General features: G+C 43.1%; 2 protein-coding genes across 3 annotated transcripts; one reads left to right on the forward strand and one right to left on the reverse strand.

Annotated features, from left to right (window-relative positions):
- Positions 1 to 1,467: 1,467 nt before the first annotated feature.
- LOC115566814 (methyltransferase-like protein 27) lies at positions 1,468 to 5,600 on the reverse strand. 2 transcript variants are annotated; one of them, XM_030392816.1, is made up of 6 exons: positions 5,066 to 5,600; positions 4,289 to 4,417; positions 3,872 to 4,007; positions 3,208 to 3,300; positions 1,884 to 2,174; positions 1,468 to 1,803 (listed from the first exon to the last, which is right to left on the reverse strand). In XM_030392816.1, the coding sequence occupies exons 1-5, from the start codon at positions 5,180 to 5,182 to the stop codon at positions 1,945 to 1,947; spliced, it is 705 nt and encodes a 234-aa protein (XP_030248676.1). In that variant the 5' UTR covers positions 5,183 to 5,600; the 3' UTR covers positions 1,468 to 1,803; positions 1,884 to 1,944. The 2 variants fall into 2 exon arrangements, with proteins under 2 accessions (XP_030248676.1, XP_030248675.1); XM_030392815.1 differs by having other exon boundaries at positions 1,468 to 1,785; positions 1,876 to 2,174; positions 5,066 to 5,599.
- Positions 5,601 to 7,382: 1,782 nt separating this feature from the next.
- Positions 7,383 to 15,835, forward strand: nagpa (N-acetylglucosamine-1-phosphodiester alpha-N-acetylglucosaminidase). The gene is made up of 12 exons (XM_030394563.1): positions 7,383 to 7,637; positions 8,732 to 8,946; positions 9,029 to 9,296; positions 9,382 to 9,521; positions 10,001 to 10,109; positions 10,250 to 10,378; positions 11,460 to 11,665; positions 12,483 to 12,530; positions 12,827 to 12,955; positions 13,647 to 13,766; positions 13,865 to 13,964; positions 15,323 to 15,835. Exons 1-12 carry the CDS (start codon positions 7,552 to 7,554, stop codon positions 15,525 to 15,527), a joined length of 1,755 nt encoding a protein of 584 aa, XP_030250423.1. The 5' UTR covers positions 7,383 to 7,551; the 3' UTR covers positions 15,528 to 15,835.
- The last annotated feature ends 834 nt before the right edge of the window (positions 15,836 to 16,669 follow it).

A 16,669-nucleotide genomic window follows, 5' to 3' on the forward strand; every position in this document is an offset into this window, starting at 1 on the left:
GTGTGCCACGGATTGGATTTGTTTGTCCAGCACATCCCACAGAGGCTTGATTGGATTGAGATCTTGGGAATTTGGAGGCCAAGTCAACACCTCAAACTTGTTGTTGTGCTCCTCAAATGATTCCTGAAACATTTTTGCTTTGTGGCACATTATCCTGCTGAGAGAGGCCATCAGCAAATACTGTTTCCATGAAAGGGTGTGCATGGTCTGCAACAATTCTTAGGTAGGTGGTACGTCTCAGAGTAACATCCACATGGATGGCAGGACCCAAGAATTCCCAGCAGAACATTGCCCAAAGCATCATCATGGCTTGGCTCCTTCCCATAGTGCATCCTGCTACCATGTGTTCCCCAAGTAAGCGACACACACGCACCTGATACAGAAAGCATGATTCATCAGACCAGGCCATCTTCTTCCATTGCTCCGTGGTCCAGTTCTGATGCTCACGTGTCCATTGTTGGCGCTTTCGGTGGTGGTAAGGGTCAGCATGGGCACCCTGACTGGTCTGAGGCTCTGCAGCCCCAAACGCACCAAACTGTGATGCACTGTGTATTCTGACACCTTTCTATCAGAACCAGCAATAACTTCTTCAACAATTTGAGCAACAGTAGCTTATCTGTTGGCTCGGACCACACGGGCCAGCCTTCACCTCCCACTTGCATCAATGAGCCTGGACCCTGTCGTCGGTTCACCGCTGTTCCTTCCTTGGACCTGATATCAGTGAACACTTTGTTCTTCCAGATGCACACACACACACACACACACACACCCACACACACACACACACACACACACACACCAGAGTCGCCAACTGACAGACTTTTTATGACACTGTTTTGGTGAATTGGCTCTTTTCCCTTCTTTGAGGTCTTTGCCCCGAGGCGATCTAATGTAACTTGGATCTTATTATTTATCATAGTTAATAATTATCTCTGATAAGACTTTTGGCTGTGTCGTTTTTATAATGACATATTTCATCAGTTTTATGGCAAACTGAGACTTGGAAACTTGGAAAAGTATCTTTTAAATTGACAAACATCATATGTGTGATTGATGACACAATTTAAACAGGATCAAACAAAACTATTCATCTCTCTTCATTCACCAACATACAAAGTTGGTTTTTTTTTAAAGAAATAAGCGTGTTAATTACGACCTACCTAATACAACAGCACCCCCTTGTGGTATAAAGAGCAATAGTATATCTGTTGTATATAATAACAGAACAACAAACGTGTGTAGTGTTACTGTGAAAGCTGAGATAATGTGGTCTGTGTGAGAATGTCTGGAAAACTGAACTGTACCTCATACTGTTACATAATTACAATAGTAAATACACTTAATTTACTTTTATCAATCAATTAATTCAAATTATGAGACGGTCTCGATCCATGATAACAGGCCTGCATTTAACTGACTGCAACTGTTTTGGTTTTCCACTGAAACAACACACACATCCATGACACCTCCAGGCCTCCGTAGATATTTATTAATGTAAGAAATGAAATAAACAAACCACACATGTTGTATTTTGCTTTCTTTTAGCACATGCTGCCAGGTAATTTTTTTTTCTTTGTTTAATTAATCGCAGTTTGTCATCTTTTTATTTGTATTTTTAAAGGATTTTTAGGGATTTTTAGGGTCTGAGAGACCTAAACAAAATACACTTGATTTAATCAGTCGAGGATGTCTCTGCCTCAAGAGTACCGTCAGTTTTAAATTGGATATTGGACAGAAATTCACTCTGGAGACATCCAGTGGTGTGTCTTCCTCAGTCTCCCCCAGTGTTGTTAGCAGGAGGACGGTTAGCTGCCGCCCAGAACATCCGCTGCTGGAGGCTGACTGAGTGACCATCAATATTCTTTATGCTGACAGCAGTTGACATTTTCTGTTAAATGTCCTCCTGTTTTCTGTTAAAAATATACAGAACTGCAGACACAGACTCTAGTTCAGTGACTTCCTGTACAGGTACATGGTCCCCTGAAAGTACTGCTCGCCCTGCTTGTCATCATGATCATCAAAAACATTGAGCATGTATTGTTCAATCTGCTGGGTGGAGACATGAGTCCACCGTCCCTCCTCCTCCATCAGCTGCAGCTCTCTCTGCAGAGACGCCCTGTAACTGTCTCCACTCTCTGACGATGGGTCCACAGTCGTCATGCAGGCGAAGCCTCCTGCAGAAAAACAGCAATTATTCCACAATTATTAAAGAGTAAGAAATTTAAAGGGTCACTACACTCATTTTCCACATTAAAGTGTGCTTAAGTGTTGCTGAATTACCAAGAAGGTCCAAATAATGCAGAATGAGTCAGAGACAGAGTTTCACAGAGTTTATAAAGTGTCTCCAACTCAACAACTCACTAAACTGACACATTTGTTAAGGGAGTCTGGGGACTTTCTCCACGGGGACAAAGAAGTAGCCTATATTGTTACTGTTTAGTGTCTTTGTAACATGTGACATGTTTAGATCAATAACATGTTTCTTCTTTCATAAATGGAGTGTAAATGGTGACATCAGTGTAAACAGTGTGTTCAAACAGCTGATCAATGTTGGCAGGTAAGACTTTAGCACTTTAGACACAGAAGCAGACAGGCTGGTACAGACATGCTGCCACAAACTGACACTTTTTAGCTGAAAGATTTAATGCTGAATTTACAACAAGGACACAATGACTTACAATCTGTCACACACACAGTTTCACTACGTTATAAAGTTTGTTTTAACTCAACAACTCTTAAAATCACTTCATCTGTTAAGGGAGTCTGGTGAAATTGTGGATGATAGTTGGATTCATGTCTTACATGTAATGCTGAATTTACAAGAAGGCGCCAATGATTTAGAATTTGTCATAGAAAATGTTTCACAAAGTGTATAAAGCTTCTCATGAAACAACTACTAAAATCAGACCGTTTGTTAAGGGAGTCTGGTAGTGTTGTGGTTTCTGGTTAACTGGTTGGATCAGTGGAAACAAACAGTGTGTTCACAAACATTCTTCTTCTTCTTCTTTCTTCACAGAGGATGTCAGCTGACTTTGGTCCTTCAGTGTGCTCCAGAACAAATGTACCGACATACTGCTGACTGGAAACCCTGATTGTTTTCATAGTTTATTGAACTTGAAGTAATTATTCATTTATTTGTTTGCCTGTCTTCTGATATAAATCATCATAATCGTCATTTCATTGGAAATATGTGACCAGTGTGGTTACCTGATCTGAGGGCGTCACAGATCTCCCTGACAACACTGATCGGAACATAATCTTCATGTAAAGCTCCGATGATCATCACCACATCGAACGTACCTGAAACCAGGAGGAGGAGGAAGAAGAGGAGGAGGAGGAAGAGGAGGAGGAGGAAGAGGAGGAGCAGGAAGAGGAGGAGGAGGAAGAGGAGGAAGAGGAGGAGGAAGAGGAAAACACTAATTTCCAACATGTTTCACTAAAAGAAAAACACATGAAATCAAGCACTAGAATATGAATTCTAAACCAAAACAAACAACACCACTAAATACCAGATTACAAGAAAACAAGAGTGAAGAACTGAAGTCTCAAATAAACTTCTAGAACTGCAGGTTAAAAATTAGCCCTGAATGTTTGTGTAAAAGTGTGCTGAATGAGCTGTGAGCAGCTCCCGTCTGCGGCGCACCCACGGATGTAATAGATTACTTTGATATTGAACTTAAAAACATGAAGATTCTCAGGACAGTTCTGCAGCCTGTTCTCTCCGACGTCTACGTGGATTCACTGTATCAGATGATGATGTAATCAGGAAGTGATGTCACGCTGAATCACATCAACATGAGGTTCTTTAACAGTCCTCTCCTGTGTTTGTGTGTGTGTGTGTGTGTGTGTGTGTGTGTGTGTGTGTGTGTACCAGTCTCTGCAGGCAGTGGTTCTGCTCCCAGTGTGGCCAGTTTGAGGTCCTGGTACAGTCCGGTCTTAGCAGCTTGGTCCAGCATGCCTTTACTGCAGTCCACGCCCACAAAGTGCCTGAAGCCCAGTTCAGACATCTGAACACAAACAGAACCAACAGCAGGTGTCAGAGAGGGAGCAGGTGGAGCAGCTCAGGTCACACAGTGATCAGTTATCACTTCATCGTGGCGCCTGTTGGATGTTTTAGGCAGCAAGTGAACATGTTGTCCTCAAAGTTGATGTGTTAGAAAAATGTGACTGAGCGATTTCAGCGAGTTTGAAAAGCGCCAAATTGTGATGTGATGAATCAGAACATCTCAGGAAAAGACATTCATGCAAACTTGCTGCTGTCACCTGTTGTGTGTCTGTTTTTTCTCACCAGTTTAGCAACCAGTCCGGTGCCACAGGCGAGGTCCAGAACCTGGGCCTCCTCTCGGCTCCCGCTGAACTTGGAGTTAACTAAATCTACAGCCAGATGTGCTGGTCTGTAGTTTAGAGCGTTTGAATCCTGTTAATGGTTCATGTGTTAGTTCTCAACATCAACCAGTTACATATTTCACACACATAACGTCACAAAAGTCACAACATGTCACACTACACAAAGTTTATTCTAAAAGTCAAACCGGTTGTACTGCGTGTCATGTATTGTTGCAACTTTGACACTGGGGCCTTTATTTTGAAAGTCTAGCCAGATGTTGCAGATAGCATATTCTTGCTAACTTGATGGAGGAGCCCGTCATATGTGACGTCATGTCTGACCCGACACCTGAGGTGAAGGCTCTGACGTCATGTGTGACCCGACACCAGGTGAAGGCTACAGACGGACAGCTGCTGAGTTTGAAGAGTTCCGAGTCAGAACATGTTGAACTGTCGCGATATTTAGTAAAACATATTGTGATATCTGATTCGTTGCCCAGTTCGAACATTAATGACGAGCCCAGAGTACAGCATGCAGTCTGACCCGGGTTGCAGTCTGACCCGGGTCACTCTTATCCCCCATTTCACACTGTATCTGACGGTTCTGGTTGAACCAGTAAACGTGGATCCAGACCGACCTGAGTCATGTTTTCAAGCCAGCAGGTGACGTGTGTTGGACGCTCTGGACCAGCTGTTCTGTGGTGGTTCTGTCAGGTCTCTGTCAGGTTCTGTAACTCACCTGTTCGTACGTCGGAGCCCAGCGGTCGTAGAACTCTGTCATCTGCTGTGGACCGGAACCACTGAAGGACTCCATGAGACTCTTTACATCGTCCACAGTTCTGCTGCAGTCAGCCATGATGAGGAGACGACTTCAGACCTGCAGCAGAACCCAGAAAGTAGATCACATCAGTCCAGTTCACAGAACTTCACACTGACTTCCTGTCAGTCCAGGAGGAGGTTTAATATCCTGCTGTTGGTTCCGAGGCCGCCTGGTTGTTCTTCTGTTTCCTGGTTCTGCCTTTCCCCTCTCACCTACTCCTCCCTGTGTGTGTGTGTGTGTGTGTATGTATGTATGTATGTGTGTGTGTGTGTGTGTGTGGCACAGTGTCACCAACTTGGCAACATTGTCGCTACATCTCGCGACTCTTTTTCAAAAAAGCGACCGGCGACAGATCTCGCGACTTGTTCCGGTGTTGTTGGAGAGTCTCTGACATCACAGCACGTGTGGTTCTTGCTCTCCTCAGCGAGCAGCGGGTTCTGCTGTGGGTCCGTCCCGACCCGAAGCGCTCACAGGCGGCCCAGTCCTCGCGCAGCAGTCCCTCCCTGCTGACGTCAGAGCAGGAGCGCTTCACCGCGTCCAGACACTGAACACCCCGAATATTGTTAGAACTGCAAATGAGCTTATTTTAGTGCTGTGTTTTATACATAATAATAATAATAATAATAATAATAATTAATAATAAATGTTGTGCCATAACAAAGATAAAGAACCCTTTCTGCTGGATGTTATTTAAGGTGAGGTAACACAGTCGCAGTATAAATAACTGGAGGGCTCACAGAGTTGTGTAACTGCAGTGTTGTCTCCACTCTCTGATGATGCATCCTGCAGGAAAACATCAATTACTCCACAATTAATAAAGAGGAAGGAGTTTAAAGGGTCACTCCACTAATTTTCCACATTAAAATGAGCATACAAACATATACAAACAGCCGGCTCCATGTTGGTGACGTGTGTTGAGAGAGAAGATGTAGTTCACTGAGCGCTTCAACACAAAACTACATGAGGTTTTACTTTAATTTAGGGCTGTCAAAGTTAACGCGTTAATCGCGTGTTAACGCAACTTCCTTTTAACACCATTAATTTTTTTAACGCGCGATTAACGCTCAGTATTAAAAAAAAAGGAACGTGCATTGTTTGATTTACAGCCGTCAGTGGCACCTGTAGTCTTGATCCAGAGGGTGGCAGAAGAATAAGAAAGGGAATCAGAAGAAGAAGAAGCAGGGTTGGCATTCGGTAAAAACACGGTGGACTGAAAAGCGAAAGTGAAAGTAAATGGAGAAAGGACAAAAGTTATCTGCACGTACTGTCGACATGAAATGAGTTACCATTGAAGTACGTCGAGTCTCAGATATCATTTGCAAGCCAGACACACGGCAGATGCAGAGAGCCCACCCCCCCCCTCGCCAAAAGCAGACATCACCATGTTTTGATCCCATTTAGAGTGAGGGGTGATTTTTTTGAGCCGTTTATTTTCCTGCATGATTTTAAGTGGTGAATAAACATTTTCATAAAGCAAGCATATTTGCCCTTTCTTATGTTGTTAAAAATATTAAGAACATGAAAAAAATACATTAAGATACATTTAGAACAGAAAGAAATGTGCCAAAAAATTGCCATTAATTTGCGATTAATCACGAGTTAACTATCACAGAGGAAAATGTTACTGCTCAAAGCTTGCTCCTTTATGGCTATGGAGCCGTAAAGGAGCTCAATGAGAGTTCTCATTTCAGTCTCGTCGTCGTCTTTTTTGGTCTCAAACATTTCTCATTTGTTTCTCCTAAAATTCCTCAGAAGCAACAGGTGAGACTTGAGACTTAACCGCTTAAACCTTGCTGCTTTCCAGCACTGGGGAGACATTCTGAAACTTCACTGAGAGCTTGATGAGATCTCCTTTGAAACTTACAGGGAGCCCAAGTTGAGATTTTCTGCACCTGTTTCTCAGGAGAAACAATTGAGAAACAGGAGAAATCAGCCACAGCCTCACTTTGGTCTCACACAGATCTCATAGTTGTCTAGGAGAAATGAATGAGACTACTGACATCTCTTTTCCTATTTTCATTTCCTCTGGGTATGGACAAAATGCGATTAATGGCGATTAAAAAAATTAATCGTTTGACAGCCCTACTTTAATTGTGACAAACTGACACTTTATTGACTTAGAAAATTTTGTCTCTCGCCTTAATTAACTTAGATTTTGGTCTTATCTCTGTCATACACCTCCTTTTCTTAACAATGTCCTCCGTGCACGCCCAAATAACTTATAACTTGAAATACCTGTAAAATGACTGACACTGTTGTGATACGTTAAAGGAATCTGGAGCAGCAAGACTCTCAAACTTAACCTATAATTAACCACCCGGCAGCCTTCAGGAACCCAGAGTTTGTTCTGTGTGTTGCTACTGACAGGACCGACACGCTGACATTGTACCAGAACCCCCAGAACCATGGCAACGAGTTCAGCTACCAGCCAATCTGTGGGCCTCGCGTTGCTGTGTCTCCATGTTTGGCTGTTGGAGGGAAAATCTGCCAGGTGAGATGTTTTGCTAGTCAAATGAAGCTGCGGTGAGAAGTTCCTTCCTGTCCTGTGCTGTGCAGCTGGAGAACCACAAAGTGTAGAGGCAGTCAGGAGGATTTCTGTCTCTGACTGATAGAAGTGGGTCAGCAGATGGTGAGGGAGGTGCGCATGCTTTAACTGTGCGTTTGGATTTCCCGAAATCCACAATCAGTTCCTTGGTTTTCGAGGCGTTTGAGTCCAGGTTATTGTCCGAACACCACTCTGTCATGCTGAATCTCCTCCCTCTGATGGTTTGTGGTCTGTTGCTGAGAGAGTCCAGTATCCATGTGCACAGTGAGCTGCCTAAGCCCAGGTTGCTCAGTTTGTGTATTAGTTTGTGAGGGATGACCGTGTTAAGTGCTGAGCTGAAGTCCACAAACAGCACTCTTACATACGTGTTGGGCTGGTCCAGGTGTGTAGGGGCTGTGTGGAGCGTTGTGTTGAAAGCATCCTCTGTCAACCTGTTTGCTCGGTAAGCAAACTGGTGTTGGTCCAGGTCAGCAGGGATGGAAGGTTTAATGTGAATGTGGTGCTGAAAAGATACATGAATAGGCAGAAAAACAAACAGATGTAATAATTGATTTGAGTTATTATTAAAGTCATTTATTAAGGAAACACTCTTTTCAAACGCCACATCTCAAACAGAAGAAATGCTGAAATTTGGCACTTGATGACAATTTTTCACAGTTTTCTGATTCACTGATGGTAAAGACATTCTGTTATTTGTCCTGTTGTGAAATGCAGCAATACACAAGCTGAGGTTTTGCTGGTTTTTTGGCTTCACGGTTGTCTGATCTTGAGAAGTTAGTCGGGGATCAACTCTTGTGATATTTCCAAAAATGAAAGTAGGCAGCTTGAGTCATATTGTCAGTCTGAGTCCAAAGTAAACCCGAGACTATCAACAGCTGTCTCAGCTTGTGAGGCAAGATTAGCTGCTTTTCTCATTAGATTACAAGAATATCAGTTTTATCTTCTTGTTGTCAGACTGCTGGTCAGTAGTTTGAGGCTGTGGGACTCGTCCTGCTTACAGGAAACATATAACTGAGTGTGTTTGTGTTTTCTCTCCACAGAGTCTCTACGGATGAAGACGTTCTGCTGCCGTACACGGAGAGTCATGGTCCTTCCCACTCTCACCACCATGTCAGTGTCTCCCAGGCTCCGGGCCATGGCGGGACCACGTACGAGACCTGGCCTTCCAGCAGCCACAATACACTCCCAGTAGCTGAGTCCACTGTGTTCATATCAGAAGTACCAGACAGCCCGGGCAGGTCCCGCTGGGTCTACGGTCAGTGACTGACTCAGTGGTAATGGTGTGTTCTCTCCTCGAATAAGTGGATCAAGTATTAAAGAGGAATCTCTGTCTCCAGGTCACATGGCGCTGGTCCACGACCCACTGAGGACACTGTCGGTGATGGAGCCGGGCGGGCCGGGCGGCTGTGAGAAGAGCCACAGGGTGACAGTGGAGGAGACGGCCGCGGCCGCTGGATGTCTGTACGCTCAGAACGCCGGCTTCTTCAACACCACCAACGACCAGTGTGTGGGCAACGTGGTGAGCGACGGGAGGAGGGTGAGGGACAGCGGGGGCGTGCAGAACGCCCAGTTCGGCATCAGGAAGGATGGAAGCCTGGTGTTCGGGTAAGAACGGTTCTGACACAAAACCAGCACAAAAAAGTGACAAGTACAAGGAAATACAGCTCTTTATCTCTCTCTCTCTCTCCAGGTATTTATCACAGGAAGATGTTTTGGACCGGTCCAACCCGTTTGTCCAGTTGGTCAGCGGGGTGGTGTGGCTGCTGAGGAACGGAGAAGTTTACATCAACCAGAGCCTGAAGGCCGAGTGCAACAAGATGGTCGACCAGGGTAAAGCCTCAGGCAGACATCAGATAATAAAAGTCAATGCAAATTTAATAAAGTGACTGCAAGGAACACACTCAGACATTTTCAACATTCACACCTCCGATGGACCAAAGTACCTCCAGCTGGAGCTCTGCTGTCTCACACTGTCACTGCATTTCAAGTCAGGTGACGTAATCAAGGTTTAGTCTGCAGTCACAAACCTCTCACCTCTCACACAGATACATGAGAGAGGCAAAAACATGGAAGATGGAATAAAAACAGAACACAATGTTTTCTCATCATTTAATGTGTTGATGATGTTTCTCAAAGATGTGATCATAGCTTAGTCTATAAAACTAGTGAAACAGGATGGTTTTAGATCGCTTGCTTTACTGACCAACTGTAGAAAATACAAATATATTCAATAAATGACATTAAATCAGAGAAAAGCAGCAAATCCTCATTTAAAGAGAGCTCTATTGTCTGATTTTACATTCTGACAGAGGTGTTTCGTGATTTTGTGGACGTGCTGTCAGCCAGGACTGTCGTGGGTCACGACGCAGACGGCAACCTGGTCCTGTTCCATGTGGAGGGAAAGACCCTGGAAAGAGGGTAACATTCATTCATACGTTATATTTTTCGTCTTACTTGCTTTGCTAAATCCGAGCTGCAGGTGAAACATTACTTCGTGTTGGCAAATGTTCCTCTGTCCTCTTCTTTAACAGTGGCTTGTTTTGTCCTTTCATGAGCAGTATGAATCTCTGGGAGGTGGCACAGTTCCTGAAGAAACACGGGGTGATCAATGCTATCAATCTGGACGGAGGCGGGTCTTCCAGCTTTGTGATCAATGGCACGTTGGTCAGCTACCCTCCTGACCCATGGTGAGCTAACTGAAGGTGAACTGTGTTGTACTGGACGTGTTTGTTCAGGGGTTAAAGGTCAGCATTTTAATTTACAGCAATATTTAGATATTCTTTGTCTGGATCCTCTTTTCAAATTCTCTCCATTGTTATAAAAATATGCAGGAAAAAATAAGAAATCTGCAGAATTATCTGTTAAATTTGAATTGCAAATTCTTGCATCCTGTGATGTCACTCAGTGGCCATGTTGCATTGTGGGTAATGTAGACAGCAGGTTCTGAGAAGCAGTCACACACTGTTTTAACACAAATGATCCAAATTGTTACAGCAGAACCAAAGATATCCCCCTTTTTTATTATTCAACGCATTCTCCTTCATTTTCAAAACCTAGAGCCTACGTTACCCACAATGCAACTTAGCCATTGAGTGACATCACTGGAGGCAGATTACATGCAGCTTCCTCTGGAACCACAAAAGGCTTTTTATTACTTATGCAATAATGTTCCCAAAGTAATGAGAGTAAAAGTGTTGGCGTCGCGTCCAGCACCGTCTCCCTCACTGTGGTTCAGACAATGCATGCGTTCATTAACATTAACATAACTGCAGTGTTTCAGTTTCTGGCTCCCACGGCTGTCGTTTGTTTCTGGGTTTATTTTTGAATGTGAGTAGAAAGACTGAACATGAGAGGACCGGTGATGGGCCGGACCCAGAACCTGTCGTCACATGGGCCTGAGACAGAGTGCAGCTGGGCTTGTCTTGTAAGTGACGTCTGGTGTCGTCTAATAAATTATTGATGATGATTCAAACGGCCTTTTATAGAAATATTAATAAAGATTTATTGTATCCGGCTTTTGACCTGAACTTGACTCAGTGATTCTTCTGCCTCGTCTCTATTGTGGTTAATATGTTTTTTTAAATCATTGAAGTTCCATCTGAATACAGTTTCTTGTCCTGTAAAGAACTTTGTAAAGTGATAAATTATAAATTAGATAAATGTGTTATAATAAGTGGTAACAATGAGTGATAATACTTTTTAAATAGTAGTGTAATGTATCTAAATGTGTCTTTCTGTGCTCAACACCCGCTCCGTCTTTGTTCCCAGTAAATCCGACAGCAGGTGGCGCTGTGCTCGGCCCGTTTCCACCATCCTGTGCGTTCACCAGCGGCGCTGCCAGCCAGCAAACTGCAGCGGACACGGAGACTGTGTGGACGGACGCTGTCGGTGTCAGGATGGCTGGCAGGGCGCCGCCTGTGACTCTCTGGTGTGTCAGCCGCAAACCTGCGGTCGCCACCGTGTCTGCACTGCTGGTAAGTGTGCAGTGTGATGTAAGAGATCCAACAGAACCGTCAGGTTCAGGTTTACGCTGTCATTAGACTGTTCAGGGCAGTTGCTTGTTGCTTTGAGGACACGGCCTTCGAGATTTTAGGGTGTGTTAAAATAATATCACTGCATTATTTCAGGCTGTTTTGCAATTTACTGTTGGTACTTCCACAAATCATCAGCACAATGAGATTTCTGATCAATAATCATCCGTAATGTAATGACTGAAATGGGTAAAGAAAACTAATAGTACAGTCCATTAGGTTCAGAAAAATTACATCACTCTTCGCCTTTAAACCAGAAGAAGATCGATCTTATGCTACCTCAGCAGTATCCAACATCTCAGACGGTATATGATCTTGTATCACGTTAACGATATGTATCATAGAAACACTTTTTTCCACAACCTTACCTATGTTAGCATTGGCAACAGCTGGTGCACCCGCGTATGTAGATGTTTGTGAATCGGTCTGGAAGAGTCCAGGTACCAGCACCTAGATTTACCATCACCTGGATGACTGAGTTGATACATGATTTACATATGGTGACATTGGCGTGTGTATCACCGTCTGATATGAGATGATATTGGAACAAGTGTTGTCTCTTTCTGGTTTTGAAGACTGTGTTACAGTAATGTGGCGTCTTGTTCTGAGCTGACCAGACTGTTCTACTGGTTCTGATACTTGTCTTCACCCTCTAAGTCATTATATCCACATTACTGACGATGAAAGATCTGAACATCAACATGTGCAGGTTTTACAGGTTCATCGGTCGTGCCTGTCTGTCTGACTGTTTGTGTTGCAGATGGGTGTGTCTGTGCTGCTGGATGGAGAGGAAAGCACTGCCGCCAAGGTGATCAGCAGCCTCGTCTTTTCTGTTTGCTTTTTATTTAACAAACTGATCAAATTGCTTCGTATCTGTAATCATTTCTACGAACTCGTTCTGTTTATTCACTCTGTGAATATGTTTGTTGTTTCTGTTTGTCATCACATTTTTGCACCTTTTTTCAAGGTTTAAATAAAGGGTAGAATTAATTAATTTATTGAATGAACAGTTGAATTGATTAAAAACTCAACACAACTTAATATCCGACGACAAAAAGGAAACTTTCTCATCCGATCATTTTTCTTTTCTGTCCGTGGTGAAAGAGTGCCCGTCTGGTTACTATGGTGACGGCTGTAGACACACCTGCGTATGCTTTAATGGCGCTCGCTGTCACCACGTCAGCGGACGCTGCACCTGTCCCCCTGGTTTCCACGGCAACCTCTGTGAACAAGGTAGGAAAGCAGGACGCCCCGTAGAAAAGAATACCGTTAATATTTTTATTTTTCTAAGAGGCTGAAATGGTTTTATTTTGATGGGTTGTGTTCTAAAGAAAAAGGTTGACTCCTTACCACCAGTATGGAGGTCCACTGATCTACACACGTACATTCAGTCTTTTATTGTGTGAAATCTGTTGGTGACCTGAATGTGTTGCTGCCTTATTCACATCCTGTGGGAAAGAGGGCAGAGTTACGAGAAGGTTAAAATACTGTAGAATTAGCTTCCGTCATCAAATATGGGTTTAATTTCCTTGAAGGACGGACTTCCTTTCCAGGCGTTCCTGTATTTTACAAGTTACAAGCTGGATACATCAGAGCATTTTTACAAAATCTGCTGTTTTCAAGCCATTAAATTGTAAAGTTGACCAGTTTTCCAGTCATGGAAGACACATGGAAAATTAAAGAAGAAGCAAAATGTCCCAAACCTACACAATACAGTAAAGTATTAGTAGCAGAGTGTATACTGGACTTATTGATGTTCAGGCAGTCGTGGATAAAACACTGTAGTTTGCAAGAGAAAAAAAGGCATTGGGGTCATAAATTGATGAATTAAGGAACATATTACTTTATGGGCGTCCTCCGTGTCTGTTGAAAATGATCGCTACAAGAGAAACGGAACTCCGAGACATCCTTCTCTCTCTGTCAGTGTGTCCTCCAGGTCTGTACGGGCCGTACTGTGCTGAGAGATGTCAGTGTGGTGACCAGTGTCCATGTGACCCACTGACAGGAAGCTGCTCCTCCGTCAGTGGCGGCAGATTAACCAAAGGTGATGCACCAGCCGTACTGAACTATCTCTACCACACCACATCTACATGACGGCTGGAGTTGTTGCTCAGGTTTCATATGATTGTATTCTTTGTGCAGGTGTTTACTCCTCCGCAGCAGGTCGGTGTCTGGCTAAACAGATGTTTGCATTGTGGAGACAACAGGAGGAGGCTTACAGAGACAAACCGCACCTATCAGAGTGAGTGTCAAGGTCGAGTCAGGTGACTCTGATCATATTATTTTCCTCATCCAGACTTAAATTCAGTGTGTTTGAGAGAAATCTACCACCAGACCTGGAGCAACAACACCAGAACCCTCTCAAATGTCATACTGCTGTGTTCCAGGTTGCACATCGTACAGACGTACGGTATCATTTCCCCACTCCTCCATCAATCAACCAGCAACTGAAAGGACAAGTTTGATAGCAAAAATGTGGAGAGATACCAGGCTGTGTTTCAAGAAAAAAAGCACGTTAGCACTTCTTAACCAACATCACGGTTCGATAGTGTTACGTGATCGGAAAGGAAAGGCTTGACTTGATTCTGAGATATCAAAGTGCATCTTGGACACGTTTATTCAAGCCTGGAAGTGAAACAGACTTTCACTGCTGAAGTGCTCAGAACATACTTTTATGTTGGATGTAATGTATATGAGCATCACACAGAAGTATGTGTTTCAGTGAATGTCACGTTAACGTTACTGACTGAGCTCACCAGAACATTTCTGAAGAGACAGCGAAGACATGTCCAATCAGTCCTTTCCTATCGTATCATGTAACACTATCAAACTGTAATGTTATTCAGGAAACTGTGAAACACGTTGTTTCATCTTAAAATTTTGCTCAATATCCCTCCATTGTCTTTACAGTTGTTTATCAATCAGGAAGTGGAGGAATGGTTACGATGCGACAGATTCCCTTCGTGTTTACAACTCGCAACCTGGAACACAGCTGTCCGACATTTTAGCATCGCACCTCGAGTGTGATTTCAGAGGATGATGGCAGCTGTGTGAATGTGGTCTGTGAGATGTGAGACATGTTATTTAAATATTCTGCTGCCAGTCAATCAAAATGTTAAACTGTGTCTGAAGGCAAAAGTGTAAAGGGTCAATGTCTGCGAGGCTTCATCCCACAGGTCAGTATCACATCAGGGGGCGACAATGCCAACAATGAAGTTCATCAGCATCAGTTCCATCCAAAAGCAAAGTATTTGTTCAAAACAGAAACATGGCCAAACTCATTCTTCCATCTGATTATTATCATCAAAGTCTTCAGATGGCAAGACAGTTTATTGTGTTACTTACTGTTTTTATTTGATTGCTTTAAAAGTGCTGCACTTCCTGTAAATTACCAGATTTCATAGAATACAGAGTTTCGTCGAAGGTTGGAAGAAGTTAACAAATCTGTAAAATCCTGCAAAGATGCAGCCGTTCTCTATTTTTCAACTTCAATGGGAAAAAAAAAAAAATTATCATGGTGTATTTCCGGTGTGACTTTTAAAAACCTAGACAGCATTTTGATGAAGTTGTTCCAATCTAAACTCTCGCCTCTCTTTACAGACGAGCCTGGATTATGATCACCATCACACTGGCCTCCCTGCTGCTGATCCCTTTGGTGGTTCGGCTCATCGGTGCGAGCTGGAGACGGTTGATTTTCAGTTATTCCTACAGAAAAGTTCAACGAGCGACGTCAACGGAGAAGCACTGTCTGTCAGAGTGCCTCATCTTTACTGACATCACAAGAGGATCAGAGAGGCAAATGTAGTGAAATACCTCGGAGAGTTATCCAAAATACATTTTACGTGCTAATACATATTAAGACATGCAGAGAAACAACACTCAGATATCCAGTGACTAGAAAAACCTAGAAGATGTTAAAGATGATGAAACAATACAGAGATGTGGACTGAAATGAGTCAAGCTGGACCCCACTGAAGGACCGACTACTGAATGAATGTCCCGATGATGATCCGACCATTTACCTAATAACTGCAACATCACCAGACTCCCTTAGGAAATAGTACAATTTTAAGAATTTTTGCTTGAAAAATTCTGCTCTGACAGATTCTAAATCATTGTGTCCTTGTTGTAAATTCAGCATTAAATCTTTCAGCTGAAGTTGTTTGTCTCCTTGTAAAAAGTGTCAGTTTGTGGCAGCATGTCTGTACCAGCCTGTCTGCTTCTGTGTCTAAAGTGCTAAAGTCTTACCTGCCAACATTGATCAGCTGTTTGAACACACTGTTTACACTGATTTCACCATTTACACTCCATTTATGAAAGAAGAAACATGTTATTGATCTGACTCATTCTGCATTTTTTGGACCTTCTTGTAAATTCAGCAAATGTCCTATTTTATTCTTTCTCTGTCAAAAAACCCCAAAACACTGATCTTTATTTACACCAGATAAAATTAGCTGCTTTTATCATGTACATATATTTTAGGGGTTGGTTGATGATGAAGCGGATAAATAGACTGAAACAAACAGTTGTTCCCTCTCGGCTGCAGTAACGATATGCATGCAGTCTGAACGATATGCATGAAAGTGGCAGAAAGTTCTGAGTATGAAATGTGTTCACGTTGGAAAGCGACAGATGAAGCCACTAGTCAGGATTCTACTTCAGTTCTTGATGTATTCTGAAGTTTCTAGTTGATGTGACTCACAGGAACGATGCTAACAGGCTTCATGCAGCGAGTTCATTTAGAGCACATGTGCAGTAGGAACATGAATACTGGCTGCAGTGTGTTGATATTATTATACAAGAAGTAGTACTGCAGTATGTCAGCATATCACTTCTGTATGTTGTAAAGAAGGTATCACGCTGCAGAGGCTCATTGAAGTGAAGGTAAATATTAAAATGTGTGCAGGAGTTATTCAGTGTAGATTTTCCTCTGTCATTGAAATAACA

Source organism: Sparus aurata, chromosome 17 (genome assembly GCF_900880675.1).
Source record: "Sparus aurata chromosome 17, fSpaAur1.1, whole genome shotgun sequence".
Taxonomy (NCBI): Eukaryota; Metazoa; Chordata; class Actinopteri; order Spariformes; family Sparidae; genus Sparus; species Sparus aurata.